Consider the following 13,443-nt stretch of genomic DNA (forward strand, 5'->3'; position numbering starts at 1 on the left):
ATAAAAATTAGATATCTTTGTAAAAAAAAAAAAATGTTACGCGATATCTTAATTCCACTCCAAAATGTAACATTTTCATGAACATTCTGTGTAAATGTAACTACATAGATGTGGCCTTACAGAAAACTTTAATCAAACGTTGCAAAAACCATAAATTGTTTGAAAATCCGGTGTATAACACCAGTTTATATAACTTCAGAATCAGGATTTGCTCCAGATTCCTTCATATACTGTTACAAAAATATCTACATGTTTATGATATGTACATGGAAATTATGTCAATTTTGACTATCATCTCACTTTGAAATATGAGGACAAAATTGTAATAGAAAACCCCCAAAAATCACGATTTTCCTTCATCTTAGATATTTTTGTTTAGAGATTTCGTGCTTTAGGCACTCATTACGTCCTTCCCTTGGATAATTCCTGGTTTCGCTCCCGCCACATGCCAACAACTAAATATCCGCTAAACGTGTTGGACCCCCACCCCCACCCCCACTAAACACGTCTGAAACACACTGAGGACAGGGATGACCAAATTCAAGGGAATATATTACTTTCTGTTTTTGTTCAAAAACTGGACGTGTCCTCTCATGACTTTTGTAATACAAATTCACCAGGATGATTTTTAAAATCTTAATGTTTTACATAAGCTCAAATAATTGAAGTCCAATTGGAAATATTGTTTGCAAAAATTAATTTAGAGCTCTGTATGAATGACTTGATTATCTCTTTTAATGCAATAGATCTTTTTAATTATATATACAGGGCTATTTCATAAGTAATTAATGCGCACATCGTTGTTTTGTTTTTAAAAAGAGAGCAACAATTCAATTAAAGAAATCATTCATTCAGTTGTGGATATGTCGAATTAATTAAGGATTATATCTCAATTAGATAATTACTCTCACTAACATAATTATTGCACGCATCAATTTAATTAATGATATCATTAGTTCAATAGAAGAGAGCAATAATCCATTTATTGCGCACATTAAGTGATGTTAGCATTAATGAATTATTGCTCTCTTCAATTGAATTGTAGCATGCATTAATTCTATTGTTGGTATCATTAAATTATAATTCATTTGAGGAGAGCAACAATTAAATTATTGTGTGCATCAATTCAGTGGAATAAATAATGATATCAATAATTCAATTCAAATGAAGATATCATTAATTATTTGAAGAGATCTTTGATTGCAATGTTGCGTGCATGAAATGAATTAATAATATCTTCAAATAATTAAAGATATCTTCAAATATCTGAGTTTGTTATTTTGGCGCTCCATAGATCTAAAACTATTCCTAGTGGATTCCAGTGCTTTCTGACTCAAGACATCATACCAGTTCTTGCCACAAATGAATCTCACCATACAAGTGATCTAGCCACCTCTCTTTTAATCTCTTCATAGTATTCATATACGTAAGAGGATTTTTCTCCTTGAAAAGGTGATATTTAAAAATTTAAAAAGTGTCAGACCTTGATATCAATCATCATCACTCATTTTGACTATCCAGGCCAAATTAATCTTTTTGCAAGGGTGAGGCCTGGCTGTCCTGTCGAGGTTGAAGTTTGTACTTCCACACTTGGCGACCCAGTGGATTGATCCTATCCAATCCTGACAAATCTGCAAAAATATTTAGAGAAGTGATTAGTAAAAGGTCTTCATAGAAATAGCAATAAATGTATAAATAGATAAAAATCATAATTTCTATTTCTACAAAATAAGTGTTTATCAAATGATCAGCTGTAAATTACCTAGGCTGTGTCAAGCTGAATGAGCTAGTTTGTGCAGAACGAACAAAAATTACACCAAACACAGCGACACCTTTTGGAAATTTTATTTTTACAAACTTGAATCTGCACTACAGAGCTGTATGTCAGGAAGCTTTCATGTAAATGTAAACTGCTCTGGCCTAATGGTTCTTGAAAATTCTCTATACTTATTTGAATGTAAAACTTTGATCTCCTATTGTGGCCTCGGCCAACCTTCCCTGGGAGGCATGATTATGACAAACTTGAATCTGCACTATTTCAGGAAGCCTTTACGTAAATTTGTATTTTACTGGCCTTGTTATTTTCCTACTTCTTGTGAAGATTTTCCCTATATATTTGTACATGTAAAACTTTGATCACCTAGTGTGGCTCTATTCTACCCCAGGGGGTCATGATTTGAACAAACTTCAATCTACACTTGTTCGGAAGCTTTCATGTAACTTTCACATCATCTGGCCCAGTGGTTCTTTAGAAGAAGATTTTTAAATGACCCCACCCTATTTTTGCAATTTTGTAATTAGATCTTCCCTTTGAAAGGGGGTGTGGCCCTTTATTTGAACAAACTTGAAAGCCCTTCACCAAGGATGCTTTTTGTCAAGTTAGGTTGAAATTGGCCCAGTGGTTCTTGAGAAGAAGTCAGAAATGTGAAAGTTTACAGACAGACGGACAACAGGGAAAAAGAATGTTCAACTTCAGTGTTACATGAAAATGTACTTCAAAATCACTCAACAACAATTATAATATTGCTGTATGGAAATTTTCTGTCCAAAGAAAACAATGTAAAAAAATGATGTAATCTACACTCTACAGCAACATGTGAGAATAATGAACGTGAAATATATATTCTGAAAAAAACAAACAAGAGATGTTTGTAAAACACATATGCCCCCCATGGTGCAAAATTGAAAAGGGTTATACACACACCTCATTTAATTGATAGTATTATCATCAATTCAAAATATTGAGCAGACAATATCTTCCTATGTCAAGAGTGAATTGACCATGTGACCTAAAATTCAATAGGGGTCATCTACTCCTTATGCTGTACCAGTGTACCAAGTTTGGTACGTGTCAATCAAACAAATAATTCTTAAAATATAGGAGACAATATATTACTATGTCCAGTTCAACTTTTGACTTTTGACCTCAAAATCAATAGGGGTCATCTTCTTCTGAAGATGTACTGGTGTACCAAGTTTGATGTCTGTCAAGCAAAGGGTTCTCTAGACATTGAATGGTCAGTATATTCCCATGCCCAGTTTGACCCTTGACCTTTGACCATATGACCTTAAAATCAATAGGGGTCATCTACTCCTTAGGATGTACCAGTGTGCCAAGTTTGATGTCTTTCAAGCAAAGGGTTCTCAAGATATTGAGCGGACATTATATTCCTATGTCCAGAGTAGATTGACCCTTGACCTTTGGACCTGAAAAACAATAAGGATCCTCTTCTACTCATAACTAACCAGGGTTTGACACTAAGGCACGTCCGACCGACCGAGTCTACTAAATGATAGGTCCGGTCGGGTAAAATGTCGATTTACTAGTCCGACTGGTCATGTTGAAAAAATAAACAAGAAACTTTATTTTAAACCATAAGATATCTTATTTTTAACTTTAAAAAATAACTGTAAAGAGTTTGCGAGCAATTTTGAACCGCGTGATGACAAAATCTCTATTTTTAGTTCGAATACATAGTCGCTGTCGGAAGTGATGTTTTACGACATTTACTCTTTGTTAATGGGTTTAAAGTTATATTTCGGATAAATATATATAAACTGAATTTATTTTCATTTGAAAAAAACCCCAGTTTATTTTAATTGAATATAAGAAAGTGTCTATCACAGGGATCGAAATTAACTTTTTTCACCACTAGCAAATTTTAGCTAGTGGATTATTTTCCAACTAGCAAAATTGAGCTTTTACTAGCATTTTTCAATCGATTACTGTTTTACATGAATTTAAGAAAACAAGCATGTCTCTTTATCAAAATTTTGGGAAAATCTTTTAAAATCTCCTTTAAAGTGCAATAATAAAAATAAGATTGCGAATTCTTTCATTTAAAATTCAATGAATTATCAGACAACATACATGGTGCGGGTCATATGGTACACTTGTGTGGCGTACTCGCTGTCCAGAGATCTACCACCTATTAACAGCATCATGTGGATTGAAATCTTGAAGACTGTTTGCGCCAATTTAAACTATATGTTCAAAACTTTTGGAAATTTCATCTAAAAAAATTCTAGTTGAAAAGAAAACCCCGCGAACTCGAAGTGTTTGACTATAGAGTACAGAAGGACACCGCGTGAAATGGTGACACACTGTCATGTGTTGTTTTATATAGACACGGACGAGATCAATATGCTTGCTATTTAAATCAGACGTCTCTGAGACATCCGAAGTGTGTATGAAGTAGGCCATCGACTGAGATGACCTTGGCCTTAGTTATTTATTCGATCCACATTTACTTTTTCAATACTTATATATTCATTCTGTAAAGAGTTTCTATGCACAAGACAAGATTATTGTAAACTTCAAAGTACAGCCAATAAACCGAGGAAATCCGGGAAAAAGATTGGGGTTTTTTCACTCGCAAAAAGTTGCGATCACTTGTGATTTTTTACTCGCAAATTCAATTTTTAATTCGCATTTAGCGAGTATTTCCCCTTAATTTCGTTGCCTGTATCAAATGAATAAATTAAATCGTAAATAGCCATTTTTCGTTGTTGACACATGTGCGGGAATGTCTCGACTTCTCGTCCTCAAGGAAGGATGTTCCGAGAAAAAAAAAAGAGTAGATTGGGAAGTTTGAAAATAAAAGCACCAAATTGAATGACGAGACTAAAGATGTTTTTGAGACAATTAAGTACGTTTTAGTTTAAACTTAACGTTTGTCATTTGAATTAAGTACTTAAATATGGAGAAACCATCAGGGTTTCTTTTCTCTGGAAAGTTGGTCAGGGCTAGTGGATGTAAGGTCAGGTCTAGTAAATATTATTTGAAGTAGCCCGACTGGTCTAGTGCTCAAGAAAGTAAATGTCAAACCCTGCTAACCCACATATGAAATATCATTATCATCAAGTGAATGGTTCTCAAGATATTGAGCGGACAACACATGGTCTACAGACCGACCGACCGACCAACAGGTGCAAAACAATATGCCCCCTCTTTTTCAAAGGGGGGCATAAAAATAAACTCCAACCACCTGCCCATTTTTATTTCCAAACAAAGATGAAAATCTAACAAATAATTTTATGACTAGGCCAAAATAAAAAATGTGTTTGTTTCAGGTCGCCTGCCCGACCCTAAATATATCCACCGACCCTATTAATTTTTTTCAATTTTCCGATTTCAATTCATTGATATACGAACTATTACCCGAAATGCCAAGACATCTATAATTGTAATATTAAAACTCCATCACATACTGTGTATTTTGTAAATTAAACATTGTGCTCTGAACCCATTTTTTATCTGTTAAACACATTATATTACAACTTTAACTATAAAATTTTCATTGATTCGAAGGCACTTATTTATTTTTATAAAAAAAATAAAATAAACCTACCTACCAACCCTTTTTTTAAAAATGAGAGGCGACCTAAAACAAACATTTTTTTTTTTGGCCCTATGTGGCCTAAAATATTTTGTATACTTACTAATTTCAAAACTCGAAAGGAAATGTTATCCATGTGAAGCCATCGTGCTCTGTTCATCCTCTGGGGAAGACAATTAATTCTTTGATTTGCAGTTTGTGTCATGACTACACCATAATATCTTCTAATCTCGTCATACTATCAGAAAGTAATTTTGGCAGTTGGCAAGTGTATCAATGGTGTTACTTCTTCATGATCAGATCTTCTATACTGTGTCATATTCAGCATAAAGTAACAATTAAGGGCTATCATCTAGTTCTGAGGTACTGAGGAAGGGCTGTTTTTCTCAACACATAGCCTTTCTTCTGGTATTCTTAGGGATACTTTATTCATCTTTTAATTACATTTCCTTCTTGGAGATTAAAAGTTGAAGACCACTGAAAGAAAAAGAAGTGATTTAATGAATTCCATGTAGTTTATCGAATGTGCTGACCAGAATATTATCTAACTGTAGCCCCCCCCCCCCCCCCCCCCCCCACCAAGCATGCAATGTCATACATGTATCTGAAATCAAAACTTATAAAAATTAATTAAAATTAAAATCTTCAAATATACAATCTTGTTACACATCTTCTATATTTTTCACTTACGATAACTCTGAATTTTTAATAAGTGCGTCCTTTTGTCCACAAACTTTTAACAACCCCTCATAAACAATTTACAAATATGATATCAGAAATAATAATCTAAAAAATTATCCTGTTGTTCATAGATGCATGCCATCAACATTAAGAGTATAACAAATAACAAAAGCTCTCCTGACATTGTGCCATTCTGAAAGAAATGAGGTGCTTATACCCCCAAAGGCAGGGGGGTAACCCAGAATTGTGTCTAGAGAGCGGAATAATATATTTATGGAATTAACCAAAAAATTAGTAATAATTTTTTTTTAGCTATGAATTCATATTAAATAAAGTGCACCGCCATGGCACATGATACGCCCGTCACATATTGTTAACAGTATAGATAGTACCCATTAAAACATTTTTTTTTTATATCACCTTAATTAAATGTCACAGTGACCTTAAAGTAGCATGCGACACACCTTCTACCTAAGATGCATTAGTTGACCAATTTTGGTGATTCTAGGTCTAATAGTTTTCAAGTTATGAGCCGGACAAGTTTTTGCCATATATGGCCATATCTTCTTAATGAAAAGTCACAGTGACCTGGTTTTAATGTGCGACACACCTTCTACCCAAGATGTATCTACAGACAAAGTTTGATGATTCTAGGCCTTGTAGTATTTAAGTTACGAGTCGGACACGAAAAAGCTAACAGACGGACAAGTTTTTGCCATATATGGCCATATCTTCTTAATGAAAAGTCACAGTGACCTGGTTTTAATGTGCGACACACCTTCTACCCAAGATGTATCTACAGACAAAGTTTGATGATTCTAGGCCTTGTAGTATTTAAGTTACGGGTCGGACACGAAAAAGCTAACAGACGGACGGACAGACATGCCATACCATAATACGTCCCGTCTTAAGACGGGCGTATAAAAATTGGTCATGGTAGCTCAGTGGTAACACAGTCTTCGACATTAACCAGTGGCTGATGCCCGAGGCCAGTAAAATCGGGATCGGGCTTCTTAAAATATTAAACCCTGGAGTCCGATGGGCCTGTAAATGTTTTCTTATATGTTCTGTATATATTACAAATAAAGCGTGAGATTGACTCAGACTAAATGTCATGACTTAGTAGTCAAATTTCGCATAGAAAAATTATCAACCATGCTGCCTTTTCTGAAGTATAGGGAGGGGGCTCGTCCGGGAAATTCAAAACCACCCAAGCGTATTTCACAATCACAACCATCCGATAAAAAAACCCCAAAAAAACTGTCGTACGAGGAGAAAAAAACGAAAATTCATGCCCCATTGGACCGAGGGCAGTGTTCAAAATTAACCATAGACCGAGTATATGTCAAATGGCACTGGTCTATGCCAACTGTAATTGAGATAGACCAAATTGTCTATGCCAATTTTCTAGATTTAAAGCAATAAAGTTATCCAAGAGGGCCTTGCATGGTCAGTCGACGTCTGATAAACATTATGAGGAAAGGATGATATTACAGAAATGGAAAGAAAATACACTTTCTAAGTATATTAGAAGTAAATGAAAATGTTTTAAATTTGTGTTATTATTTTTTCAATGTTGTGGTCTATGCCAATTCGATGAGGTCTAAGTCATCTTATTTTGGCATAGACCTGTGGTCTATACCAAGTTTTAAACCAATTTCGAACACTGCGAGGGTAGGCCTTGGCTAACATTTAAAAAATGTTTTGTACGTGGTGTATACAAAACAGAGTTGAACATGAGCTGCTGATGTATCTGCGAGATTAATCAGTCTATGCGAAAGACATCGGACCGTCGGACCTGACCGATATGCAGTGCCTCAGGTCCGATGCATCATTTTTTACAACGGACCGGAATGTCAGATGTCTCAATGTCCGGTTTTGAGCTTTACTATCTTGATGCGGAGTTTGTTATAAGTAAAAAAAACAGCACACATCCAAATACGTAAATGAATTTATTAAAACCGCATGGACTGTCTAAAGTATTATACGGGAAGGATTCCTGGAATAGTATAACTAGTATAATAAATAAGATTCACTTGGTTTTGCATTTTCACGTGTTTCACTTTTTTACATTAGGTTTTTCGGTCTGACAAAATTTGGTTCGGTCCGGTGTGTTCATTGATTACACTGGACCGAATGTCCTGTGTGGTCCAAAAACTTTCGCATATACTGGATTAATATGTTGAAAAATAATATAATCCTTTTAATGTCAGTTGTTCTTTAACTATGATCATCTTGACCTGTATTTTCCTACAGTAAAAGAACTGTGCATGTGTCTATAGAGTAGAATCAGCAAATAACAAGAGATCAAATTAGAAAATAAACATTTTGGGCCTGCAAAATATTGTTCGGGCTTGCACAATTATTATACTGGGAGGCCCGAAGGGCCTGTACTTTACAAAGTTTTTCGTGAAGACTGGTAACAGGATCAAGAAATCATGGTTTCGAGCCATGCTTGTACTTTATTTAGGGTGAAAATGTAGGTAGTGAGGTGAATGCTCCATCATCATATTTAGCATTCAAAAGAGAAAGTTGCTGGTCTTTCAGATGAGACCTTTAAACACCACATGCATGCGTCTAAATGTGTGGCACTTCATACTACTGAAATATTCTCTACAGGTATTATACTAAAATCAAACATACACATACATGTATATTCATATACATGTTAAAAATCTTAATTATCATTTTAGAATTTTCTTCTTTTGACAAAATGATGCGCAAGTACATAAATGGAAGCTATGCCACTATATGTCATGACACTGTACAGCTTGATCAGTTGATACATCACATAAACAGTCACAGATGTAAACAATCAAGAAAAACTCAGTACACAACATCACCCCTTAATTTTGAATTGTAGCTGAAGATCATTCTGCCAAGATCGAAATGCAGGTTGGCAATGATTAGCGAGGGTTATATTATTCTTAAAAAGTAGATTGAAATCAAAAGTTAACTGCCAAAGTTATCAGGAGACAATAATCCATACATGGTTCGAATTTCCTCCACTGCCACCTAAAGTGCACGTGTAAACAACGCGTGTGACATGCACCACACCCCGACAGGCTACATTGTAAACAAGTCAAATGCATTCAGAGTAATAGTTTTACATATGATATTCTGTTTGGTTTATAGTCTTAGTAGCTACATACCTATGCGGTACACCTGTACCATGTACGTACTGCAAACAGTGCGGCGTAATGTACATTTGCATCCTCGGGGATTTCAACCCGGACAAAGTGGAACATGCCAATCCGAATACATATATATCTTTCGTTTTTATTTTTGCATTTTATTTATTTATCTATTTATGTCATGGCGTTGGGAAAAAAACTTCAAAGTAGGGAGACAGATGAAAAGGGGGATACGGTCCAATCATCCAAAAAAAAGTCCCGTGTGGAGGGGTGGGGGTGGGGTTGATTCCTAAGGACTTGGCGCATATCTATTTGTTTTTAAATGTGAAATTCTATCCAAAATCAATATGAATTTTTAGTATACAGAGTACATTAACTGCAAAGATTAAATTTTAGAAAAAAAACCAAACAGTTCACGTACTAGATATATCACTTTCATCATCGGAATTTTCAGTAACTCGGGTACTCTGTCGCTTGTACATAACACGATCGGTATGAAACACCATTTAATCAGTCTATCTAATAAAAAACTCATTGTTAATATGCAAAATTTTCTTTCAACCGTGTTTACTTACCTCAGATGGGCCAACTTCTTTCCCTGGAAAACTTCATTATGATGACATCACAAATTACGTCATTCAAAACAGAGCATGCGCACTTCGAAAGTGTGTAAGCCATGCTCGCAAGGAAAAAAGATGGACGAGTGCTAAATCTTTACACACCTGTTACACACATCTCATAAATCCTGTTAAGTAAACACTTCAGGATTTTGATGGTAGATGAACTATTTAATGATTTTATGCTGATTTTTATAAAAATCCAACTGAACACCACCATTTTCGTGTTCCTTTGACCGACCCCGTGTTGATTTACACGTGTGCCTTCTTATTCACTGGTTCAATTGACAGGGCTTACAAACACACACACACACACACACACACACACACACACACACACACACACACACACACACACACACATATATATATATATATATATATATATATATATATATATATATATATACACAATGCACTGGAATGATCATCGACACGAACAACTAAATTGTCTCTTCGGGGCCCCCTGTCTCCTCTTCAGGAGAAGCAAAAAGAGTTACATAATGTGGCCAATATTAACGGAGTATAATATCAAAACAACATAAATTACATATAATTTCACCTACATGTAACACTACAAGTACACTAAATATACAAACGTATTTACACTACAGACTACATGTTTTTGGTTTTTAGGCTTGCCAATCAATGTTAAGAGCGGAGCCAATTAGGGTATGTCTTACTCGTTTAGAGAGCATCCAGAAGACTTTGGTCAAATCACGTCATTACGTAATGATATGTGACTCTATACAAAATGATGATTTAAAAAAAACCTCCACAAATATGTATTATTTTTACTCTGTCAGTAACTAAATCCGTAGCAGAGTTTAAAAAAGAATTTCCCTATTGAGCAAAACGGTGTAATACTGTCTATCTATCTTTATATACTCCTATTTGAAATGAAATGCACGTTTGTTCGCATGAAATACGCCGAAATTATTAAAGTAATAAGAGTCGCGCTTTATTCATTGGCAATTTTCCTCAACAACAAAAGTGCATGAATTTGTTACTTCTGACATAAAGAATCCTGAGATCCACAGAACAAAATTATTATAAACATTTTATTACAGATGCAAAATTCATCATGTTGATTAACTGTGCAAAGTAGGTACCGAATTTTTCACACTTTTCGCTGAGAGGTTCCATGCATGTTTCAATGTCAGAAACATTCAGGATTTACTCGACTTTAATTTGATATATAGGTTTCCTTGGTAAAAAACCGCGCAAAAGAGCTCTTTCAAAAATAAAAGCATGCGTACTCGTAGTTTAGTTCACCAGTAGAAATGACGTCGCCTATCTAATTTCTGTGGAAACGAGGAGGTTATTTATATTCGGTCTTTCCTATCCCTCTTATTTCTGTCCAAGCCTTCATAAAGTATGTGGGAAATTAGTCGCGCTGAATTTATTTCGGCTTACATTTGATGTGAATCGCTCGGAAACTTACATAAATGAATTCATGAATGGGTTTTCCGCAAGGGAATACAATTGAAACCATTCAATTCCATACTAAACCATCGATAATCGTCGTCATTCCAATAACTACATCCTTCGCTATTAAATTTGCCTCCATGATAAACAACGACTTCAGCGCATGCGTCACCTCATTTTGTAAAATAGTTAGAGGCCCAGGAGGGGTGCAATACTTTACTATAGTAAATAGCACAACGATCTAACTTTTTCAGTTTATATTTTCATCACACGTATCGTGTTTTTGTGAATGGACATTTTTCTGAATATGAAAATACAGAAAACAATATAGATAAAAAGGAAGTTGTTACAAAAATTATTCTAAGTGTTTAGTGGAATGAAAAATAAAATAAAATGTAAATTAAATGTAATCGCAAGTTCGATATTGTCTTAAATAAATGCCCATATTGTGTTGGATGTGCTTGAAACTTTCGAGTTTTAAGTATAGCAACAACGTGATAAAAACTTGCCTGCTTTTGGTGGTATGTTGCCGACAGAAAGTAGAGGTATGTTTTCCGTTTCACCTGCAATGACAAATGTTATTTAAAGAAATTGATAGTAACTCGCTAAAGCAGGCTGCTATGACGAATCGAAATGGAATGGTGTTTTAAAATATTTTGAAGAAAGTAGAGATTGCTTGGTACTCTATTGACTTTGTTTATGGAGAGTTCTTGAAATTGTTTCTAAACACACCAAACGTTAGCTTCTCCTTCGGTTTAAAATCATATAATGACGCAGCCTCTGCGACTGTAATCGCTTATCGACTGATACTGGGGCTATTTTTTTTTGGTTATTTTACTATTCGGTTACGAAACCAGCTTACACATAATTTATTAATCCAGTTATGAAACAATGTTCTTGACATAGATAGGATATATCCAGATTTTCCACATCTAAATGAAATTAGTTATAGCTACATAAAACAGTTCATCGTACCACTAGCTATTTATAGTGACATTTCAGTGATGGTAAATACTATCAAAATATTCACTGTTAGTTCCATCTCGGTTGGTGGTTTGACGTGATCTCGACACCTTCCGTCGATGTAATGTGCTGATAATGAAGATCAGTACTACGAGACACAGCACAACCACGGGCGTCACTACTGCAGCGATCCATCCCCGCCCACCAGGTTCCTCTGTCATTTTTCTACAATATTAATATCAAGACAATGCTTAGTTCAAGGACATGATCCATAATTCCTGTTCTAATCAAACAATCATGTCTATCATATCATTCATTTCTGTTTAAACAGAACATGTCACGTAGTGTTTGGTATCGTTCTATTTCCTAGAAATGGTGTAACCGATTTGTCAAATAATTTTCATTATAAAATAAATTAAAACAAAGTTGTTTATGTACACCATTTTATGCTGATATATTGCAAAGGGTTCGAAACAGGGCTAGAACATGTAGAAGAAATCAGACCAGTTTGGTTTAAGAAAGATATTAATAATGAAATGACATGAATCAATTAATTATTTACAATAAATGAATCATTAAACTACATACTTCATTCATAAATACTTATTAGGTAAAACAGAATACCGCTAATTATGAGATAACGAAATATTCGCCGCACTGTTCTGCATGTAAATTATTGTCAACCGAGGCGCTGAATTTTACTCGTCAAACAAAAACATATAACGTAGAATGCATGTAGTTTCATTTATAAACCCTTTACCACCACAAAGTTGTAGTCATATTAATCTGACTCGAAGATATTGCCCCCGGAGCGGTGTGCCTGTTTTATTTTTATTAAATATTTATACATTGTAAATGAATGTTTAGAATGCAAATTATGAATGATGCTTCATCTTAAATTGCCCAATAAAGCTATACTAAAACTTAAGACGAGCTGAGCGCGCATGCAAGAAACACATTTGACTTGTACCATGTTACCTGTTGTCAGGTTTTGTTTCTCGTTCTTACATAACATCAACCTCGCTGATGAAATTGCTATTTATTCTCAGAAGGAAACAATATTTCATTTTTCAAATATTTCTTAGCAAAGCGGAATTCATTACATAAAAATGTGAGGAATCAAAATTTCATTACATCATGATATTACATAATATTGACTCGGACATTCGATTCTGTCGCTGTTACAGGATGATGGACTTCAGTAGCACAAGGGCGTTACACCATCTATTACTATCAAAATTTCGTTAAAAATATCATTATTAAAGTCCCTCAAATGAATAA

At 34.7% G+C, this 13,443-nt stretch overlaps 1 protein-coding gene across 1 annotated transcript in view; it reads right to left on the bottom strand.

The window, feature by feature from the left end:
• The window catches only part of LOC125654509 (uncharacterized), a 222,826-nt gene that overhangs the window by 76,882 nt on the left and 132,501 nt on the right, over positions 1-13,443 (bottom strand). The window contains 2 exon segments of the mRNA XM_056142802.1: positions 11,709-11,762; positions 12,230-12,387. Coding sequence (XP_055998777.1) covers positions 11,709-11,762; positions 12,230-12,387 — 212 coding nt within the window.

This window comes from Ostrea edulis, chromosome 7, assembly GCF_947568905.1.
Source record: "Ostrea edulis chromosome 7, xbOstEdul1.1, whole genome shotgun sequence".
NCBI lineage: Eukaryota > Metazoa > Mollusca > Bivalvia > Ostreida > Ostreidae > Ostrea > Ostrea edulis.